Source organism: Bufo gargarizans, chromosome 3 (assembly GCF_014858855.1).
Source record: "Bufo gargarizans isolate SCDJY-AF-19 chromosome 3, ASM1485885v1, whole genome shotgun sequence".
NCBI lineage: Eukaryota > Metazoa > Chordata > Amphibia > Anura > Bufonidae > Bufo > Bufo gargarizans.
In genome coordinates, this window is record NC_058082.1 from 568,974,421 (window position 1) to 568,998,448 (window position 24,028).

Consider the following 24,028-nt stretch of genomic DNA (forward strand, 5'->3'; position numbering starts at 1 on the left):
CTCGACGTGATCTAAGCCATTATTAGGATTTCACCTGGGCACTACTCATCTCTGCAGAGTTTTCAGTCAAGATGTTAGAAAACATTAGGGATGAGCGAATCGACTTCGGATTAAGCATTCAAAGTCGATTGGCATACAACTTTGTTCTAATACTGTAAGGAGCAGGAGCTCCGTACAGTATTAGAATGTATTGGCTCCCATGAGCCGAAGTTATTGCTTCACGAAGTCTCGCGGGACTTCGTGTAATAACTTCATAAATTTAATTGTACTGTAAAAAAAAAACATTTCCCGAACTCGGGTTTGGTTTCAGGGTACCACTTGGAACTGAACTCGAATTCGGGAAATGGTTATTTACAGTACAAATTAATTTATGAAGTTTTTACACAAAGTCTCGCAAGACTTTTTGAAGCAATAACTTCGGCTCATGGGAGCCATTACATTCTAATATTGTATGGAGCGCCTGCTCCGTACAGTATTAGAACGAAGGTTTATGCAAATTGACTTTGAATGTTTCATCTGAAGTCGATTTGCTTATCCCTAGAAAACATTCTCCAACTGTACCCCCTTGCATATAATAGTGTCACACACTTTGGACCCTAAATATAATATTGCTACACACTGTGGCTTCCTGAATATAATGCTCAGAAAGGCCACGCCTTGCCTGAACAATCAGGTTCTTAGACCCTGTTCTTTTATGAAGCTGTTTGCTATGTTATATTTACCAGGACTGTTCCCTGACTCTGTCTTTAGATTGCTGACAGTCACTGTCTGCCATCACTTAAATCTGTCTTGTGATGTTGTAATCACGCAGGAAGTGCCAAGTAAGTGTCATGTCAGGACCTAGATAAATAGCAACAAAATATCTTTCTCTGTTCTTACAGGGTTTACTTACAGGGGGACCTGTGAAGGAGGTAGGTATGCTTGCCTTTACAGGTGTCGCAGGGAGGAGGGGATTTCAAATAGAAGGGAATCCTGGACAATCCCTTTAAAGCACATTTCAGTGTCTGTGCCTTCCTAGACACTTTCCAATAGTGTCTACTGTAGAAAATGGGTCACGATTCGTCGAGTTTTAAAATGCACCATATTTCTTACTGGCTTGCGCCAGTTTTATGGCCTTTAATAATGGTCCAATATAAGCCAACAATGAATTGGTGTATGTACAAGGGCATAAACAGATCTTATTAAGCTCCATAACAAATCTTAGTATGCCCCCCACTATACGTGTGCCAAACATTCCTAGGAAATGCAGAATACAAAGTAAAATTCCTCAGATTTCTGACGCATTTAAAAAATTATTATCTTAAAGAAATTGTAGTAATAAAAAAAAATCACCCTTTACCATATTCCAACTTTTAGATTGGAATAAATTGTAACAGGTGCTTGATCAGAGGAAGACTAGTAACCTTTAGTGGCCCTGGAAAAAAAAAACTAAAAAGTGGCCCCATGTTGCAGGAGGGTGCAAACCGACAGAAGGAGGCACAACACGCTAGTGCAAAATACCATCCCAGCAGAACCAAATACCATAGTGCAGCACAATATATTTCCCCAAAAGCTGTCCTTCTGTTGTGGCCATCAATAGCTGACATTTTGTTGTGTGTCTGAATAAGATATGGAGCAGGGGGCTTAGGAGATGAGATGCGGGCCACAACAGTTGAATTCAGAGGGCATGTGTGGTTGGGCATCACCCACCGGGAAATTTCCATGTAGGGTCTATGGCCAATGAGTCCATGTGCTTGATAAATATGGGGCTCATTCTGAACACCATACTGTAATTCTCAATACATTGATACCAGACAACTGGCATAAATACATTGATGAAATCCACAGCCAATCTTGAAAACCAAGAGGAACTGAAAGCCCAGAAAGCAACAAACCTTTGGAAGCCCCGACAGTGTCAAGTCCCAATTATGATATAAAAATGCACAATCTGCTAATCAATGTTTCAATAATTTATTAAAGACCATTAACACAGCATTACTGACTTTTAAAAAGAAAACTGCACATTATATCAATAAAATTAAATTAGGTTCACACATCGATTTTTGGTGATGTTTTACTGCAGTTTTGCATGTTAGTGCCATCTTATGTACCTGGGTTTTTTGCAGTACAAACGCCAGTTCCAGATGTCAACTGAAGTTCTATGGGAAATATGAAACGCAGTGCACACATTGGGTTTTTTTTGTTAGTTTTTTTTGCTTCTGATGTTTTTGTTCATTATGTGACATTTTTAGTGTTTCTGCCTTCTTTTCAAAAACACAGCATGCTGGAGCGCTTGGCATTTTTTTTTCCACAAGTGGAGGTGTAGAAGAGGGTAGGGCCAGTGGCCCAGCACATTTATATTCTTTTATGCCAGTTTTCAGAAGACTAAAATCTTCGCTATCTAGGGGCTGGCATAGATTTCAGTTTAGGCACACATACTGCCAGAGGTTGTGCCTAATTTATGATGAGCCATACGTCTCGTCTTAAATTAGGCGAGCCACAAAAAGACACCATAAAACTGCATGTAGGATCGAAAAAAACTTTTTGGGTGAGAAAAAAAAAAAGACACTGCAAATTTGTGTGTGAAAGTGCAATACGACTTCCTTCACCTGACCAAATAGCAACTTCACAAAATACGGATGTGGTCCGTGTGCATCCTGTAATTTTTGTGGGACCCACTGTAAAAAAGCCCATTCTTGTCCACAAAACAGACAAGAATAGGACAGGTTCTATAATTTGTGTGGTTTTTTGTACCTCTTCTGTGTTTTTGACAGACAAGAATAGGACAGGTTCTATAATTTGCGTGGTTTTTTGTACCTCTTCTGTGTTTTTGACAGACAAGAATAGGACAGGTTCTATAATTTGCGTGGTTTTTTTGTACCTCTTCTGGGTTTTTGACCCACACTTGGTTTTGGCTCACAATCACTAATGCAGTCATTGAACAAATCACTGAAGTGTGAACTAGGCCTTAGCGGTATTTTTTTCTAAGTCACAAAAATACCGGAGTCAATGCTTGTGTGCTCTGTGTTTCAAATTTCCCATAAACCTTCAGCTAACATCTAGAGCTGCGGTTTTTCCCCAAAAAAATGCAGGTGTAAAAATCACCACTAAAACAGCAAAAGAGAAAAAAAATGCTGCTAAAAGCCTATGTAGGAACCCACCCTAATGGAAATATTTCATCCATATATTTTATAGGCAGTAAGAAAACCCAAAAGTCATTAGGACATATTTTTGACAAGTGTTTTAAAGCATGGAGGTTGTATGGGATTCTATGTGCTGCCGTACAATGCTTCATCGGGTGCCATATGTAGGATGCTATTTACCCCTAAATGCAATTTTCCTGAGGGAAAAACGTCATACATATGGGAACATGCCACAATTTCTTTGTATGAATATGGAGGTACAGTATGTCCCAATGTACTTCAATGGGTGCTCTATTGCCTATTATGTATGTAATACCACCATGTGCATGAGGCCTTACTGAAAGAATTGGTGCATCACTTGAAAACCCAGCCAATGATAATCTACAACAATGAGAGGACATGAAATATGGACAAAATATCAGCCTTCATATTCACAGATTCGATTCTGCCAGTGATCTCCACCTTCGAGCAGCCGTCTTAGTACTCCCGAGGCAGTAAGCAACAGACGTCCCATTCCATTCAGAGCTGCTGACAGAAGCCGCATTAGTTCCCTGTTAGAGAAAATATCCCATAAATACATGAAGTCCAACAAATAAGGCCTCATGCACATAACCGGATTTTGCAGTCTGCAAATTGTGGATCTGCAAAATACGGATACCGTACATGTTGCATCTGCATTTTTTGCGGACCCATCGACTTCAATGGGTATGTGGTCCCTATTTTTTCCAGCCACCATTTAGGAAAAAAACATTTGCAACCATGAAGTGCGAGGAAATTTGGCTTCGTGGCAAATAAAATGTTTCCTACAATTTGGATCAAAGTCCACTAAGGATACTTCGATTCGCTCAACACTAATCATTACATTCACATAGATAAAGTTTCATTCGATTCCAACAATTCCTTCTTGGTACGTTATATATCTTTGTCAGTGAGTGTATATTTATCTTTGTACTCACCTGACCACTTTCTTTGGTCCTAAGAACTGGAAGTCACAGCTCATAGAATACAAGCCATAGAAGGTGGCCTTTATATTAAGACTGCCAAACACATCACGGGGGTTTAGCTTGTATACATCAAATGTGATTCGTGCAATATCCCGGCTGTTCTTTGGTTTCTCTTGTTGCAAGGAATAAGACAACACGCCCTGTAGGAAAGACAAAAGTATAAGAATTATTATTAATACAAGTTATCATTTTTGCTAGTATATGAATTCAATTTATAGTTGGCTGTCAAGGCACATAAGTTATGATAGAAGAAAGATTAATATTTTACAGATATATAACATAAGATCCAAATTCTTATAATGCAATCAATGCTTTCATATTAATAATACATATTTTAATATTACATTATCTATTAGGTATATATTTTTATGGTGTTTTGTTTTGTATTTTTCATTGATTTATTGCATCATTAAGATTTGTTTTTATTTTATTGTGTATTTATGTAAATCTATTAAATATTTATCTTTCTCCTAAATGCCAGAGGCTTGAGAGCCAACTATAAATTGCATTAATATATATACAGTTTTTTTACCCCAATAGTACAAGAAACTCATAATGGTAATTGTAGACGCTAAAAAGAAAACTAAAAAGTCTTTATTTCACATTACATGAACTAAAATGGGCAAGAGAAAGGAACCCACTTGTTTGAAAAAATAGCAAATGCTGATGCCTCGTTTGAACCAGCTATGTCCGGAGCCCCTCTTATTATATTTACATTAATTACTTTATATTACCCTCATGTATCTTATTTCACCAAAGGTATAGGCGGGGAAAGCAATTACTGGGATAACTGAGATCACTCATAATAAAACTGTTTGAGGGAGTAGATAGTCAGACTGGGCATCAGAAATGCATAAATAGGATATAGATGCTTGCCCCCCCTTTACTAGTTAGCAGCGTCCCATCCAGCAATTAACAAAATATGAAAACGAGAGGCACTGATTGAAACTAAGTAACAGCTCCCTCCTCATTAGGCCTCTTGCACACGACCGTATGTATTTTGCTGGTGCAAAAAATGGATCCACAAAAAATGCAGATGACATAGTAACATAGTTAGGCCTCTTTCACACTGGCGTGTGCGGCCCGTTGTCGTATTGCGGGCCGCAATACACGGTCGCCGTTCCGTGGGCATTCCGCAGCACGGATGCGAACCTATTTACTTGAATGGGTCAGCAAATCCGGAGATGCGGAATGGTGCGGAACGGAACCACGGAACGGAACCCTACAAAAGCGTTACGGAGTCCCATACTTCCGTTCCGCAAAAAGATAGAACATGTCCTATCTTTTTGCGTAATGGGTCTGCGATCCGCTGCGGCTGCCCCACGGACTGTGCTCGTGCATTGCGGCCCGCATTTTGCAGGCCGCAACACGACTACGGGCCGCACACGTCAGTGTAAAAGAGGCCTAACATAGTATATAAGGCCGAAAAAAGACATTTGTCCATCCAGTTCGGCCTGTTATCCTGCAAGTTGATCCAGAGGAAGGCAAAAAAAAAAACTGTGAGGTAGAAGCCAATTTTCCCCACTTAAGGGGAATAAAAAATTCCTTCCCGACTCCAATCAGGCAATCAGAATAACTCCCTCAACGATCCCACTCTAGAAGCTATAACCTGTAATATTATTACGCTCCAGAAATACATCCAGGCCCCTCCTGAATTCCTTTATTGTACTCGCCATCACCACCTCCTCAGGCAGAGAGTTCCATAGTCTCACTGCTCTTACCGTAAAGAATCCTCTTCTATGTTTGTGTACAAACCTTCTTTCCTCCAGACGCAGAGGATGTCCCCTCGTCACAGTCACCGTCCTGGGGATAAATAGCTGATGAGAGAGATCTCTGTACTGACCCCTGATATATTTATACATGGTAATTAGATCTCCCCTCAGTCGCCTTTTTTCTAAAGTGAATAACCCTAATTTTGATAATCTTTCAGGGTACTGTAGTTGCCCCATTCCAGTTATTACTTTAGTTGCCCTCCTCTGGACCCTCTCCAGCTCTGCTATGTCTGCCTTGTTTACAGGAGCCCAGAACTGTACACAGTACTCCATGTGTGGTCTGACTAGTGATTTGTAAAGTGGTAGGACTATGTTCCCATCACGAGCATCTAAGCCCCTTTTGATGCAACCCATTATCTTATTGGCCTTGGCAGCAGCTGCCTGACACTGGTTTTTGCAGCTTAGTTTTTCATGTCAGTGTTACCGAGTGTTTTACCATTTAGTATGTACAGGTGACTTGCATTATTCCTTCCCATGTGCATAACTTTACATTTGTCAGTGTTTAACCTCATCTGCCACTTATCTGCCCAAGCCTCTAATCTATCCAGATCCCTCTGTAGTAGTATACTGTCCTCTTCAGTGTTAATTACTTTACACAGTTTAGTGTCATCTGTGAAAATTTATATTTTACTGTGCAAGCCTTCTACAAGATCATTAATAAATATATTGAAGAGAATAGGGCCCAGTACTGACCCCTGAGGTACCCCACTAGTGACAGTGACTCAAGAGTGTGTACCGTTAATAACCACCCGCTGTTTTCTATCATTGAGCCAGTTACTTACCCACATACAGACGTTTTGTCCCAGTCCGAGCATTCTCATTTTATATACTAACCTTTTATGTGGTACAGTGTCAAATGCTTTGGAGAAGTCCAGATATACGACATCTATTGATTCGCCGCTGTCGAGTCTAGAACTTACCTCCTCATAGAAACTGATTAAATTAGTTTGCCATGACCGATCCCTCACGAAGTCATGCTGATATGGCGTTATTTGCTTATTTCCATTGAGATGCTCTAAGATAGCATCTCTCAGAAAACCTTCAAACAGTTTACCCACAACAGATGTTAAACTTACTGGCCTATAGTTTTTAAGCTCTGTTTTTGGACCCATTTTGAATATTCGCACCACATTTGCCATGCGCCAATCCTGTGGGACATTCCCTGTCAGTATAGAGTCCGCAAATATCAGAAATAAGGGTCTGGCTATGACATTACTTATTTCCCTTAGGATACGGGGGTGTATGCCATCCGGTCCTGGCGATTTGTCTATGTTAATCTTTTTAAGTCGCTGTTCTACTTCTTTCTGGGTCAGACAGGACACTTTTAATGGGGAATTTATTTTTACATTCAGCATTTCATCTGACAGTTTATTTTCCTCAGTGAATACAGTGGAGAAAAAAATATTTAACAGCTTTGCTTTCTCCTCGTCGCTCTCTGCGACTCCCCTCTCATTACTCTTTAAAGGGCCGACACCTTCAGATTTATACTTTTTAACATTTATATACCGTATTTTTCGCCGTATAAGACGCACCGGCCTATAAGACGCACCTAGGTTTTTGAGGAGGAAAATAAGAAAAAAAATATTTTGAACCAAAAGGTGCACTTTTGGTGGGTTTTGAACTAATTGTGGTCTGTGGGTGACGCACTGTTATGGGGGATCTGTGGGTGACACTTATGGGGGATCTGTGGGTGACTGTTATGGGGGATCTGTGGGTGACACTTATGGGGGATCTGTGGGTGACACTTATGGGGGATCTGTGGGTGACACTTATGGGGGATCTGTGGGTGACACTTATGGGGGATCTGTGGGTGACACTTATGGGGGATCTGTGGGTGACACTTATGGGGGATCTGTGGGTGACACTTATGGGGGATCCTCTCTGGATGGCACTGTTATGAGGATGAGGATCTGTGAATGACAGTTATGGGGGGGATCTGTGGATGACACATATATAGCATCTTATGCTGTCATCCACAGATCCCCTCCATAAGTGTCCCTGTAGTGAATGGGGGTCGCATCTGCTTTAATAATGACAGCGGGGCCCGTGCAGTGACTATTCTACTACACGGGCCCCGCTTACTGTATAATCATATCTCTCTAATAGTTAATTGTTGTATGCATGTAATCGCATAATGAGCGCTAATGAGCGCTGTGTATTACCGTACTTAAAACTAGCAGCGCTCGCCGTTCGGAGCAGAGAGGAGGCAGGAGGCAGGCCGGGAGGACGGGCGCTTGCAACGTGAGTCATACGTCACGCGCCTGCGCCGCCTGCTTCATTCATAAGTGGGCGGTGCAGGCGCGTGACGTATGACTCACGCTGCAAGTGCCCGTCCTCCTGGCCTGCCTCCTGCCTCCTCTCTGCTCCGAACGGCGAGCGCTGCTAGTTTTAAGTACGGTAATACACACTATTAGAGAGATATGATTATACAGTGAGCGGGGCCCGTGTAGTAGAACAGTCACTGCACGGGCCCCGCTGTCATTATTAATGCAGATGCCGCCCCCAGCCCCTCCTCCCTCACAGCTGATACACCCGCCGCGCGGCATCGCGGCGGGTGTATCATTGAAAACTGGGCAAAATCAGCTACATTCGACGTATAAGACGCACTGCTATTTTCCCCCCACTTTTGGGGGGAAAAAAGTGCGTCTTATACGGCGAAAAATACGGTAATTGAAGAACATTTTAGGGTTAGTTTTACTCTCTTTGGCAATTAATCTCTCGGTCTCTAGTTTAGCCGCTTTTATGTTTTTTACATGTTCTATTTTTTCCTTATAGTTTTTCAGTGCTTCCGTACTACCCTCCTGTTTTAGTGATTTATATGCTTTCTTTTTTTCATTTATTGCTTTCTTTACAGTTCTATTTATCAACATTGGTTTATTTTTGTTCCTTAACCTTTTATTCCCATACAGTATGTACCTCTCACAATGAGATTTTAGGATGCTTTAAAGATATCCCATTTTGTGGCTGTATTTTTATTTTTGAGGACTTTGTCCCAGTTAGTAAGGCCTATGGCTTCTCTTAGTTGGCTAAATTTTGCTATTTTGAAGTTTGGTATTTTTGTTCCTTCCTGTAGAAACGCTCTTTTTAATGATAATTGGAAAGGTCTTACTTTATTGTCACTATTTCCCAGGTGTCCCCCAACCTAAACTTCTGTTGTTCTGTCAGGCCTATTGATTAATACTAAGTCCAGTATGGCCGTCCCTCTAGTCGGGTCCTGAACCAGTTGGGAGAGGTAATTGTCTTTGGTTATTGCCAAGAACCAGTTTCCTTTATGAGATGTACAGCTTTCAGTTTCCCAGTCTATATCTGGGTAGTTGAAGTCCCCCATAATAACCACCTCATTATGATTTGCCGCCTCATCTATCTCGTTTAGTAGTAGATTTTCTGTGGACTCTGGTATATTAGGTGGTTTATAGCAAACTCCTATTAGTAATTTATTATTGTTTTTAGCTCCATGTATCTCTACCCACAGTGACTCCACATGTTCATGTCTCTCACTTATATCTTCCCGGAGTGTGGGCTTTAGACAAGACTTTACATAAAGGCAGACCCCTCCCCCTCTCCGGTTTTGACATTCCTTTCTAAACAGGCTGTAACCCTGTACATTAACTGCCCAGTCATGGCTATCATCCAGCCATGTCTAAGTTATTCCCACTAGGTCATAGTCCTCCTCACACATCACTAATTCAAGTCCCCCAGTTTTATTAGTCAGGCTTCTGGCATTAGTATACATACATTTGAGAGGTTTATGTATATTTTTTACCCTACACCTTTCTTTCTGAACTGAACTGTTCTAGTCCCTCCTTCCGTTCCTCCCCCAGTCTCACTACCTTGCCCCCGGTCTCTATCTGCACTATCTTTCCCTTCTATAATGTAATTTCCCTCCCCCCCAGTTCCTAGTTTAAGCACTCCTCCAACCTTCCAGCCATCTTCTCCCCGAACATAGCTGCCTCTTCCCCATTAAGGTGCAGCCCATCCCTACGATAGAGCCTGTAGCCGATAGTGAAGTCGGCCCAGTTCTCCAGGAACCCAAACCCCTCCTTTCTACACCAGTTCTTGAGCCACTTGTTAATCTCCCTAATCTCCCGCTGCCTTTCTTGTGTGGCCCGTGGTACAGGCAGAATTTTGGAAAATACTACCTTTGAGGTCCTTGCCCTAAGCTTTTGACCTAAATCCCTGAAATAATTTTTAAGGACTCTCCACCTACCTCTAACTTTGTCATTGGTTCCGATATGGACCACGACCGCTGGATCTTCTCCTGCCCCTCCCAGTAATCTGTCATCCGTGTGCATTCCGTATTTTGCGGAACAGATAACTTTTTTTTGCGGACCCATTAAAGTGAATGGTTCCGCATACAGTCCCCCAAAAACCCAGATCGGACATGGAAAGAAAATACGTTCGTGTGCGAGAGGCCTTACTTGGAGTCATTACACACACTTCCCTCACTCCTGCTGTAAGTCGAGCAGCTAAGGAATGTGACTAAATGCACATGTCTCTCAGGGTCACATTATAGAGACACAGTTGCTAAAGCACTCCGCTAATGAATTAGTTATTTATCTCCCTACACTACACAGGCTCGACGCGTTTCTCCATCACACGATGTGTCATCAGGAGCCGTGACATATGGTAATATAAGATACATAATGGTAATATAAGTCAATTAATGTAGATATATCAATAGGGGCCCTGGACATGTTTTAAACAAGGCATCAGAATTTGCTATTTTTTCAAACAGTGGGTTCTCTTGCCCATTTTAGTTCATGTAATGTGAAATAAAGACTTTTTTGTTTTCTTTTTAGCGTCTACAATTACCACTGTGAGTTTGATTATTATCTTTTGTGACGCGAACTCACACAGTATCCCGAGCTGTGAAGTGCCCGATAGTACAAGACCCTAGATATAAGTATTTGCCTTCAAAGTCAGCTACAAATGAGGTTGTTTTCTACTGGACCTTTTTAGCCCTATTGTATTAAAGAGGACCTTTTTATTCTAGATGCCACCCTGAATGTTTTTTAAAATATCGCTACTGTGCCCTGCTGTGCCCTGCTGTATTTTTCCCGCTAAGTATGTTAATAACATACTGAAAACTACAGGGGGGCACAGCGGGACACAGGAGCGATATTAAAAAAACAGGCAGGGTGGCAGGTGGGGGTACCACACAAGTTAAGGTATTTATCTAGAATAAAACAAAACCGTGAAAGGTCCTCTTTAAAGGGCTAAAGGATTTTCTTTTGTCCCTGAGCATGCAGTACCTTTGAAGAGATCCATACTCAACTGCTCCTCGGCGCTCCAATCCAGCCCTGCGGCTCCTGGGCTGTGGTTACTGGACTTCCAGTCCCCGTATGTTATCTTCCGCAAATAACTGGACACAGCCATGGCATGTCCTCAAGCAGCATACGGCTTGGCTTACTTTGCACAATTTTAAGCAAAACGTATCCCTCTAAGCTTGTCTAGTGAGGTGTAAAAAGTGTCTAAAACAAATAATAAAAGTTCTACAGGTATGAAGGCCAGTTGTACCTTCAGCCAGAACTATTGCTCATTTAGCTTAGTAAACTACATTATTTATAAGAAGTAAATGAAAATTTAAACTGTTGGTAATGTTTAAAAAAATAAACAAAAAAAACACCTTTCTTGGATTCCATTTTTGTTGTTTTTCCAAAACCATGACCACTGAACCATCTTCCAGGGTGTCAAAGTATTCTTCTGTATCCAATAATGTCCCATCTTCCTCCAGTACTAAAGTTACAATACCTGTTAGAAAGAGCGCATCCATAGCCTGGAAGACAGAGAAATAATGTAATCGATATGTGAAAAGTAATTTGTGAAAGCCATAATTATTTTATGTGCTTTAGGGCTCATGCACATAATCCGCATTTTCTGCGGATCGGATACAGGCCCATTCATTAAAAAAAAATAGAACATGTCCAATTCTTGCCGTTTTAGGCAGTTATAACATAGGGCATGATGCAAAATGCGGAACGCACGCGGCCAGTATCTGTGTTTTGCGGATCTGCAATTTGCGGACTACAAAATGCGGCAATGGCCGTGTGCATGAGGCCTTATTCAGTAGATACTGTCACCATTCGAGGTCCCTCTTTAGCATGAAACAACAGTTTTCATGTGCCCTCTATGAATCCATAGTCAGTTCATGGCTCCTTGCTCTTTGTTATTTTTGGATTTTGTACCCACTGCAAGGTGAAGGCGCAGGTGCGGGATTTCGGCAGCGATGCGGCATACCGTGCCATCAATCAAGATGAGTGGGGTGGGCAGAACGGAGGACCTGGGTGGGACAAAGGGTGAGTAGACGGAGCCTCTAGGTGCTGAATCTACGCCCACATAGCACCTAGAGGCTCATTAGCATATTATAAAAGTGTGTATTTTATCAGAACGGCTGCAGGGAGAAAGGTAAAAAACATACTGTTATGTAGTGCTGACATTAGCACATCACTAATGTCAGTCAGCTACATAACAGTAATTCTGATGGTAGAAACCCTTTAAAGGATATGAACACCTTTGTAAAATGTATTTATTTTGTAGAGAAAATAATTTCTCCAATTGGTTGAGTTTATTTATTTATTTTTTTCGTTTTTGTTCTGCAGCCTGCTGTGCTTCCTATGCACAGCAGACTGCTCTCAGTGAGTTTACAGAGAATTCTTCAGGGTGGCTGAGCGGTAGCGGGGCAGAGTGTTAGCTGTAACATACAGCTGACACTCTGCTTGAAATAACTGTTTAACCCCTTTTATGCCGCGGTCCTTAGTGACCACTGTCTGGAAGGGGCTAACCATCGTACTGCTGCTCTGCCCTGGCAGCGGCCCGATGCTTGAAGGGTTAATGTCCCCCCTCCTTTATAGATGGGCGAGCGGTGGCGATGCCACCCCCCACTTCCCCAATTCAGGATGGTAGAGCGCACACAACATGCCCACCCCCCATTTCAAGATGCAGAGCAATCAGGTTCGCATTATGTAAGAATTCCGTTATGGATTCTGCTACCACGGACCATAACTAATAATCCATTCACATGTCCGCATAATGGGTCTGCATCCGTTCCGCAATTTTGCGGAAGGGGTGCAGACCCATTCATTTTCAATTGGGCCGCAAAAGATGTGGACAGCACACCATGTGCTGTCCACATCCACACTTCTGTTCCGCAGCCCCGAAAAGGAAATAGAGCATGTCCTATTCTTGTCTGCAGCCACGGACAAAAATAGGCATTTCTATCATATTGCTGGCCACGTGGGATCTGAAAAATGCAGCACGCACATGGCCGGTGTCTGTGTTTTGCGAATACGCAATTTGCGGACGTGTGAATGCACCCTATGGTTCATGGTAGCGGAATCCATAACGGAATTCTAAGGTAACCTAAACCTTGTACGCCGAACTTGAGACACAAGTTCACTCAACACTAGTTGCAACGTTTTAGCTCATAGCTTGAAAAGAGACTCTGTGAATGAGCTAAAAACAGTGCGACCACAGGGGTGAATAAAGTGTTTAAGAGTGCTGTCATTTATTTATCTCTGTCTCTCTCTCTGTCTCTCTCTCTTTATATTTATATATATATATATATATATATATACTAGCAGAGAGGTCCGGCTTCGCACGGGTATATTTCATCTATTTCATTTAATGTTTCTGTGTGTCGTTAAAAGATAGATATACCCATGCTGGGTGAGAGAAATATCTCGGCAAAAGACAACTTTTCCCATTTTTTTTATACAAAGTTGGCATTTGACCAAGATATTTCTCTCACCCAGCATGGGTATATGTAAAATGACACCCCAAAACACATTGCCCAACTTCTCCTGAGTACGGCGATACCACATGTGTGACACTTTTTTGCAGCCTAGGTGGGCAAAGGGGCTCACATTCCAAAGAGCACCTTTAGGATTTCACAGGGCATTTTTTACACATTTTGATTTCAAACTACTTCTCACGCATTAGGGCCCCTAAAATGCCAGGGCAGTATAACTACCCCACAAGTGACCCCATTTTGGAAAGAAGACACTCCAAGGTATTTTGTGATGGGCATAGTGAGTTCATGGAAGTTTTTATTTTTTGTCACAAGTTAGTGGAATATGAGATTTTGTAAGAAAAAAAAAATCATAATTTTCCGCTAACTTGTGACAAAAAAGAAAAAATTCTAGGAACTCGCCATGCCCCTCATTGAATATCTTTGGGTGTCTTCTTTCCAAAATGGGGTCACTTGTGGGATAGTTATACTGCCCTGGCATTTTAGGGGCCCTAATGCGTGAGAAGTAGTTTGAAATCAAAATGTGTAAAAAATGCCCTGTGAAATCCTAAAGGTGCTCTTTGGAATGTGAGCCCCTTTGCCCACCTAGGCTGCAAAAAAGTGTCACACATGTGGTATTGCCGTACTCAGGAGAAGTTGGGCAATGTGTTTTGGGGTGTCTTTTTACATATACCCATGCTGGGTGAGAGAAATATCTCGGCAAAAGACAACTTTTCCCATTTTTTTATACAAAGTTGGCATTTGACCAAGATATTTATCTCACCCAGCATAAGTATATGTAAAATGACACCCCAAAACACATTGCCCAAATTCTCCTGAGTACAGCGATACCACATGTGTGATACTTTTTTGCAGCCTAGATGCGCAAAGGGGCCCAAATTCCTTTTAGGAGGGCATTTTTAGACATTTGGATCCCAGACTTCTTCTCACGCTTTAGGGCCCCTAAAATGCCAGGGCAGTATAAATACCCCACATGTGACCCTATTTTGGAAAGAAGACACCCCAAGGTATTCAATGAGCGGCATGGCGAGTTCATAGAAAAATATAATTTTTGCCACAAGTTAGCGGAAATTTTTTCTCACAAAGTCTCCCTTTCCGCTAACTTGGGACAAAAATTTAAATCTTTCATGGACTCAATATGCCCCTCAGCGAATACCTTGGGGTGTCTTCTTTCCAAAATGGGGTCATTTGTGGGGTGTTTGTACTGCCCTGGCATTTGAGGGTCTCCGCAATCATTACATGTATGGCCAGCATTTGGAGTTTCTGCTATTCTCCTTATATTGAGCATACGGGGCTGAAAGAAAAAATGAACAGCACAGATTTCTTCATTCGCATCGATCAATGTGGATAAAAAAAAACTCTGCCCCCCCAAAAAAAGGAGGGGAAAGGCGTCTGCCAGGACATAGGAGCTCCGCCCAACATCCAAACCCACTTAGCTCAATCGATGTGGATGAATAAATCATTGCTTGGATTTTTTATTTTATTTTTATATACAAAGTGTTTGCCAAAGCATATGAACACCGCCGCCCCCTCAGCTCATATGCCTCGGCAAACGTATCTTTTACTGCAGAGGAGAAATCTCGTCTTGCAGCGCCGCATACACCAACTTTTGTGTAATCTGACAGCAGCGCAATGCTTCTGTCAGAATGCACATCAGTGCTGCAGCTAGTCGATCGGTTGGTCCACCTGGAAGGTAAAAAAAACAAAAAAGAAAAAACCAGGCCGCAACGCAATAAATTTATTAACTTTATAATAACATTTGAACGGAACATATAAACTTTATTTAACTTTTTGAACAGAACGTTAACTTTTTTGCTTACCGGTCGACCAAAGATGTGGCGAAGTACATTATGCACTTTGTCCCAGGTGAAAGGAGAGGTTTGCAGCAGCTCTGTGTGAAAGGGCCCTGTGTGCCTATCCTGTGAGATGCAATCCCTATGCTGAGTGTACCTGTGTGTGGTACTTTCAGAAACACTCCCCAAAGCATAGGGCAGGGTGGTCAGGGCAGTCAGGACAGAAATAGCGGGTGTCACGCCTTATTCCACTCCTGCTACAGACACGACATCTTTTTTGGGGTGACGGTTGGGTTGAGGTACCAGCAACGACATTGGGGAAATGTCGCTCATGTAGACGGCTCACTACACTGGTGGTTGGGGCCACGGAACCTCCTGGATACAGGAGGTTCTCGATGATCTCTTCCTGAAATTTGAGGAAGGATCCTGTTCTCCCAGCCTTACTATAGAGAACAAAACTATTATATACAGCCAATTGTATCAAATATACAGACACCTTCTTATACCAGCGTCTGGTGCGTCGGGAAACTAAATAAGGAGCCAACATCTAGTCATTGAAGTCCACCCCTCCCATGAGCGAATTATAGTCGTGGACACAGAGGGGCTTTTCAATTACATTGGTTGCTCGTTCTATTTGTATTGTCGTGTATGTGTGTGAGGAGGAGAGCATGTAAACGTCATGCTTGTTTCTCCATTTCACCGCGAGCAGTTCTTCGTTACACAAGGCAGCCCTCTCCCCTCTTGCAAGACGGGTGGTAACAAGCCGTTGGGGGAAGCCCCGGCGACTAGGTCACGCGGTGCCACAGCAGCCAATCTGTTCTAGGAACAAATGCCTGAAGAGGGGCACACTTGTGTAGAAATTGTCCACATAAAGATGGTACCCCTTGCCAAATAAGGGTGACACCAAGTCCCAGACTGTCTTCCCACTGCTCCCCAAGTAGTCAGGGCAACCGACCGGCTCCAGGGTCTGATCTTTACCCTCATAGATCCGAAATTTGTGGGTATAGCCTGTGGGCCTTTCACAGAGCTTATACAATTTGACCCCATACCGGGCGCGCTTGCTTGGGATGTATTGTTTGAAGCCAAGGCGCCCGGTAAAATGTATAAGGGACTCATCTACGCAGATGTTTTGCTCAGGGGTATACAAATCTGCAAATTTGTTGTTGAAGTGGTCTATGCGGGGCCGAATTTTGTGGAGCCGCCGGTCAAAAGCTGGGTGGCCTCTGGGACGAGAGGTGCTGTTGTTGCTAAAGTGCAGGAAACGCAGGATGGCCTCAAATCGTGCCCTGGACATGGCAGCAGAGAACATGGGCATGTGATGTATTGGGTTCGTGGACCAATATGACCGCAATTCATGCTTTTTGGTTAGACCCATGTTGAGGAGAAGGCCCAGAAATTTTTTTAATTTGGAAACTTGGACGGGTTTCCACCGGAAAGGCTGGGCATAATAGCTTCCCAGGATGGCAGCTATAAATTGAGTGGCATACCGATTTGTTTCTGCCACGACTATGTCCAAGAGCTCCGCAGTCAAGAACAGCTCAAAAAATCCAAGTGCCGAACCGATCTGAGCTGTCTCAACCCGAACTCCAGACTGGGCGTTGAAAGGAGGAACTAATGGTGCGGCTGAAGTTGGGGACTGCCAATCAGGGTTTGCCAGCACCTCAGGGACTCTAGGGGCTCTACGGGCCTGTTTGTGTTGTGGCTGCGACGGGGTAACTACTGCACGTGCCACCGTACCAGCTTCAACTGCCCTTCTGGTGCTCGCCACTTCACCATGTTGTACAGCAGTGCTGGTACTAGGTCCAGGGTGGGCTGCGCTGCTGGTTTATGCCTCACCACGTAATCTGTCAGCTCCAGCCCCACTCTGCTGCCCTTGAAGCGGATCCTGCGCAACCTGTGGTGTAGAAACACGGGGCCAGGTACGCCTGGTGGTATCAGGGACCTCGACCTCCTCGTCTGAACTTTGGGTCAGACTGCCTCTGCTTTCTACAGGTTCATATTCTGACCCGCTGGATTCGCCAGATGAGGGTTCCCATTCCTCATCCGACTGGGTCAGAAGCCTGTAGGCCTCTTCAGAAGAATACCTCTTGTTTGCCATTTGGTCAACAAAATTTAGGGGGTATTCCCTGAGACTTCCCAAGAAAAAAAGCAAGCCTGTCTTACAAATGGGAGGCTAGCAAAGTACCGGAGGCCGCTGCGATTGATAAAAAATATCAAAACTGATTTTTTTTATCGCCGCAGCGCTTGTGATGTGATTGTGCAGTGATAAAAAAAAATAAAAAATTTTGTCACTGCGGCAGGGCGGGCGTGGGTGAACGCACGTGTGGGCGACCGATCAGGCTTGGGTGGAGGGCGAACTAAGGTGACACTAATACTATTATAGATCTGACTGTGATCAGTTTTGATCACTTACAGATACTATAAAAGTACAAATGCTGATTAGCGATACGCTAATCAGCGAATCAGTGACTGCGGTGCGGTGGGCTGGGCACTAAACGATCGCTAACTACCTAACCAAAGGGCCTAAACTATCCTAAAACCTATCGGTCAATACCAGTGAAAAAAAAATGTGACAGTTTACACTGATAACTTTTTTCCCTTTCTCTAGGTGATTGACAGGGGCGATCAAGGGGTGATCAAGGGGTTAATTGGGGTGATGGGTGGTGATCTGGGGCTATGTGTGGTGTTTGGTGTGTACTCACTGTGATGTCTCCTCCTCTGTTGGTACCAACTGATGTAAAGGACCAGCAGAGGAGCAGAGAAGCCATTTAACACCTTATATTTATAAATATAAGGTGTTATATGGCTTCTGATTAGATTTTTTAAAAATCATCAGCCTGCCAGCAACGATCATTGGCTGGCAGGCTGATGATGAAATACTCCTCTAACTTTTGCTGGCCCGCGATGCGCATGCGCGGGCCAGCTGTGAGCGTAATCTTGCGTCTTGCGAGATGATGCATAGCTGTGTGACTCTGCCTGAGACAGCCGCCTCCGGACCGCGATCCTGCGTTAGGCGGTCCGGAGGCGGTTAATTTCTCTCCACTGAAATAAATAATTTTTGCCATCACTAGGGGGAGCTCTTTAATAGGAGCATTTAATAGGAGCTGTATATTATTCCTATGCAGTGAGTTCCATCTAGTTGGAGCTGTAGGCCCAAATAATTATATAATTCAAATGGGTGCTCCCATTTTTTGCGGATCAGATGCAGACCCATTTATGCAGACTTACATCCATAAGTCTGTTCCACGGCCCTAAAAATAAATTGATCATGTCCTGTTCTTGCCCATTTTGTGGACAAGTATAGGACATTTGTAAAGGAGTAAAAAAAATGGCAGCAGGTTCTCAGGCAGTATCTATGTTTTGCAGATTTGCGGACCGGAAAAAAATGATACACACGTTTGCATGAGCCCTTAGACATCCATAGGATAAGCCTAAGTGTCTCCTTGATGTGGGTACCACCTCTGGGCATCTAACTCAAGAACAGGGATGTTGGGACTCCCTTCCCGCCTAAGGGCCCCAGAAGTGGGCAATACTTCCTATGTTGATCACCAGACACTCCCATTTCAATGGTTCCCAGATCCCCTGCCTGCCTTTTCTTCCTGGGCCCTCTTGATGCAGGAAATGGCCACTCAGTCAACCACTACTCATACCAATGACATGCCTCAGGCAGTCATTGGTCAAGTCATCATTTTTTGAGTGCCTGAAGGAACCAGGGAGAAGAGACGAGTGAGAGGAACCCAGAAGTGTTGGGATTTGATTGGTAGGGGATTGGTGAAGTGAGTTCTGCTTCTTTTATTTTTTTTAACCGATTCTCAGCCTTCTACAGAAATTTTTTACCATTGGGACAACCCGACCACTAAACCAACGTAGACCTCCAGGCAGGCATGAGATTCAGCCAGTTCCCTCCAGTTCTCCAGACCCGGTTGTTAAAATTACAACCGTGTTACTGGCTGAGTCCCTATACGGATAGCTGGAGATGTTCGCTTCCATTGCTTTGGGGGCCGCTGATAGTTTAGCTCTTTAGTTGGGTGGTATGTGTGTGTAGTGTATATTTGGTGTATTTATGTGTATGTGTGTTGCATATAAATGGTGTATGCATATATAAATGTGTCATGAAGCCATGTGTCCACTGTTGAGTAGGGAACATGTTAAAAATTTTAATCCCACCCCTGCCTCCAGGGATATTAAACATTAACCCATAGTCACACTATATCACCATAGATAATCGACATGATTTACCTTCATCAATTTCAACTACATTGTTATTAACTGCTGACGCAGTGCTAACTCCTAAATCACTGTATATAATTGTGTGATATAATGCATGCACAGAAAATTGTGTATAATTGGGGAGGGGGCACCAACACACGTAGATTCTATAAAGACTCCTCCATTAACTCACCTTTGCTATGAGCTCTCGCAGGGAGCCAGCGGTAACTCCTTTGCGCACGGATCGGTCATGACTACATACACGGAAAGGTCTCTGTGGTGGTGCGGAGACAGTTTTCACTCTTCGAGATATCTCTGAGCCTACTGATGAGACAGACCTAGAAATCACAAATACATGAGTGCAACAGAATTCCGCTAAGACATTTGATTATACTGTATAACCCATAGAAAATCAATTGTCAGATTAAATCTGTTTCATAAACTGGGTAAAAAAATAAATCCACATCAGACGTATAGGTCTGTAAAAAAAATACATAACACATCCATATACTGTAATCCACCTATAGGTTCCTATTGTGCCATTGTTTTTGTGGCACACATTTGGCATGTTTGTATCCAGACCCTTTTTCTTGTAATAACGTTTTTCCATCAGAAAAAGCACGGGCCTCATGCACTCCCATGGTCCCGGCAACCAGAGAGGCCGCTGCTTTTTCCTATAGTGTGCATGCACGACTACCACTGCTGTATTGCACAGTGGTCATAACCATGGAAACGAGCAGTGTATAATGTATACGGCCAGCAAAGGAGGCAATATGGGCAATCACAATACATTAGTAAGTGCCTGGTATTAACTTTCTCTACATGATAAATGCCATTTCTGAAGTGAGAGAACCATTGTAAAGGGAATGTATCATCAGAAAATGACCTAGTATTTAACTCATGTTTTTATATTAAACATATTTTTTTTATTTAAAAAAAATGGTTCCACGTCACTATATTTTAAAACATTGCAAATAATCCTGTCATTTACACACTGGCTACTTGGCCTAATAATAGGACACCATTTCCTGTTCTGTACAGGTAACTTTTCAGTAGCCATTATCATTATCACCACAGGCAGAATTACAATGACAAGTACCACCTCACAATAGGTAAAGTCACAGCTTATCAGCTCCCTCCTGACTTCTGCACAGGTCATGGAGCATGCCTAGAAAACTATCCCATAGAAGTTAATGGGATCAACTGATCATTGTGCCTATGGCCCAGGTATGTGAGCTTCTCTCAAAAGACATGAACTCCTAACATATTTTAGGCCTAGTGGCCTAGGAAATTTCAGGATTACGGTATATACTATTTTTTTCTAATATAGTGACATGGGAAAATGAAATAAAAAATGATGTTTAACACAAAAACTTTATTTTCTTATGACACCAGCGTACATAGATCCATAACTTTTTATTTTTCTGTTCACATAGCCATATGAGGACTTGTTTTTTGCAGGACAAGTTGCCCTTTCTAATGGCATTATTTAATATTGCATACGATGTAGTGGGAAGCTAGAAAAAAATGGCTATTCTGCTACAGTTTTGTTATTAAGGCGTTCCTTATGCCGTAAAACTGACCTGTTACCTTCATTCTCTTTCTTGTGTTTTTATATACATTTTTTTTTAACTTTTTAAAAAACTTTTTTTTATACAGACCCCTGTAAGTTTTTTAGATTTATATCTATGGAGAGGTGACAACTCATTTTTGCAGGATGATCTGTAGTTTTTATTACAACTTTTTAATCACTTTTTACTCAATTTTATTTTTTGGGGGGAAGGAGAAGCTGCAAATAAAAGTCAAATTAGCCATTTAAATATTTTTTTTTGTCACACCATTTGCTGCACAGTATAAATATTTTTATATTTTATTTGCATGGGCATTTTTGGACATGGCAATGTTAATGATGTTTTTTTATTGTTTATTTTTATTTTTTACTTTTTTCGCTTATTTGAAGTCCCCCTAGGGAATTTGAACATGCAATCATCTGATCACTTTTCCTATATACTGCAGTGATTTAACGTTGCAGCTTTTGGGACATTCACTGTGTTCCTATGGAGACCCGCCAAAGGTAGGACTGTATAGGAACCTCTCTGTGGTAGGCCTGTGAGCCTTCGGACGGCCCGAGGCTGCCATAGCAACTGAACGACTCCCTCGATCTCGGCATGTGGGAGCTGTTTGGGCCCCAGGATTTGACTATTCAGATGCTGTGGTTGCAATTGATCATGGCATCTGAGCATTTAAAGTCCATGATCGGCGTGGTCGCTGATCAAACGCTTTGTCTCTGGGAGTCTGCTGTATAAAAAAACAGGCACATGGTGGCTATGGCACCAGCTCTGATTCTGAACAGGTGGCATCTTTAAAGATCCAATATCATCCGTACATGTATGGCTGATGTTGGGAACGGATTGACACATAGTTGCCGATTTATTTACACATTATCAGTAGGAATAACAGAAACTTAATAAGAAATGGCAAAATGCAGACTTGTAAGGGCTGTTTCACACGAGCGAGTTCATTGAGGGAATCGCACTCCGTGTGCGAGTGATCCTCTGCTCTGGACTTGCAGGAGCGCACGGCATTATCATGATCTATAATGCTATGTGTCTCTGCTTGGCCTTATTTCTACAGAATCATACTGACAGCTTTATGTCACTATGATTCTGTGGAAATAGGGTCAAGCAGAGACACATAGCATTATAAATCATGATAATGCCGTGCGCTCCTGCAAGTCCAGAGCGGAGGATCACCCTCAGGCCTAGTTCACACGAGTGTACGGGTACGGGCGAGTGTACAGGCCGTTTTTTTGTGTTCCGTATACGGTTCGTATACGGAACCATTCATTTCAATGGTTCCGCAAAAAAAAAACGGATGTACTACGTATGCATTCCATTTCCGTATTTCCGTTTTTCCGTTCCGTTGAAAGATAGAACATGTCCTATATTTGGCCGCAAATCAAGTTCCGTGGCTCCATTCAAGTCATTGGGTCCGCAAAAAAAATGGAACACATACGGAAATGCATCCGTATGTCTTCCGTATCCGTTCCGTTTTTTCTGAGCCATCTATTGAAAACTTTATACCCAGCCCAATTTTTTATATGTAATTACTGTATACTGTACATGGCATACGGAAAAACGGAATGGAAAATCGGAAAGGAAACGGAAACACAACGGAACTCAAAAACGCAACAACGGATCCGTGAAAAACGGACCGCAAAAAACTATAAAAGCCGTACGTTCATGTGAACTAGGCCTCACACACGGAGCGTGATTCCCACAATGGACTCGCTCGTGTAAAAACAGCCCTTAAAGAAAGATTGTTCTAAGTATAGACTCTAAAAACTTGTCAGGATTGATGACAGAGTTTTTACTTTTAATAAAACGGACCTGGGTATTTTCACATAGTATATGCTTTACAATGTGTAACAACTATTATAACACACAATCTGATCTGACAATGAGGTCATAACCTGTCAATGTAGGGTGGGAATAGTGGGCTTTAGATGCTTGGATTGATACCAATTTGAAGAATGTATCTGGATTTAAATCTTTTTTTGAGAACTAATGTTGGCACATAGATGTCCCCCCTGCCCTTCGTTGTCTGTCTGGTAGAGGTATACTAGTTTACCCAATAATCGGTAATATTTCAGAAAGTTATTTTTTTACCTGGTTTACCCTCTAAAGTTGGCTGACTAACTTTGCACATACTAATATAGTAAAATTTGCAATATCACGCTGGTTTATTATAATTAGTACCATGTATGTCCATCATAAGGCAAGAAAATAGTGAAATAATTATTATATAAAACAGTGAAACAAGACCCGTGATACACATTTAACATTACATTTGACCAACAAATTACAAACCTGAAAGCCCCAGCGCCGAGGTTAGATATAAACTCCATTACGATCCACCAACGGAAGGCAAGCCCTTGCTTCTTTGTAGCCCAGTGATTTTTCTGCAGAATGTCATGGACTATGAAACTTTCCACCAGACAAACACAGGAGCAAAGTTCAGGAGAACTGAAACGACTCTAGATTGCAACACTGGGAAATAAGGACTGACATCAGACAGATGTTAGGAACCTGGTATCTAGGGGCACAGACAACTCTTCAGAGATAGTAATGCTATTACAGTATATGGCAGGGTCCAGTATAGCTACAGAAAGCTCGAAAGAAATTCATTTTGAGAGTCTTCAATTTAGAGCAGCCGGGCAGTGTAAAACAATTTCCTTACAGGATTAGTAATTCTCCCAACATAGTATGTTTATACTAAGGCTACTTTTACACTCGTCAAAACTGCCTGCTGGATCCAGCAATCTGTGTTCAAACGGATACTATTTGTAGACGGATCCAGATGCGGATCCGTCTCACAAATG

The 24,028-nt window shown here is 42.4% G+C and overlaps 1 protein-coding gene across 1 annotated transcript; it reads right to left on the minus strand.

Annotated features, from left to right (window-relative positions):
* Positions 1-1,934: 1,934 nt before the first annotated feature.
* On the minus strand, positions 1,935-23,663 carry LOC122930737 (cell death activator CIDE-B-like). The gene is made up of 5 exons (XM_044284312.1): positions 23,517-23,663; positions 19,841-19,985; positions 11,525-11,674; positions 4,079-4,266; positions 1,935-3,673 (listed from the first exon to the last, which is right to left on the minus strand). The coding sequence occupies exons 1-5, from the start codon at positions 23,552-23,554 to the stop codon at positions 3,541-3,543; spliced, it is 654 nt and encodes a 217-aa protein (XP_044140247.1). The 5' UTR covers positions 23,555-23,663; the 3' UTR covers positions 1,935-3,540.
* Between the last annotated feature and the right edge of the window lie 365 nt (positions 23,664-24,028).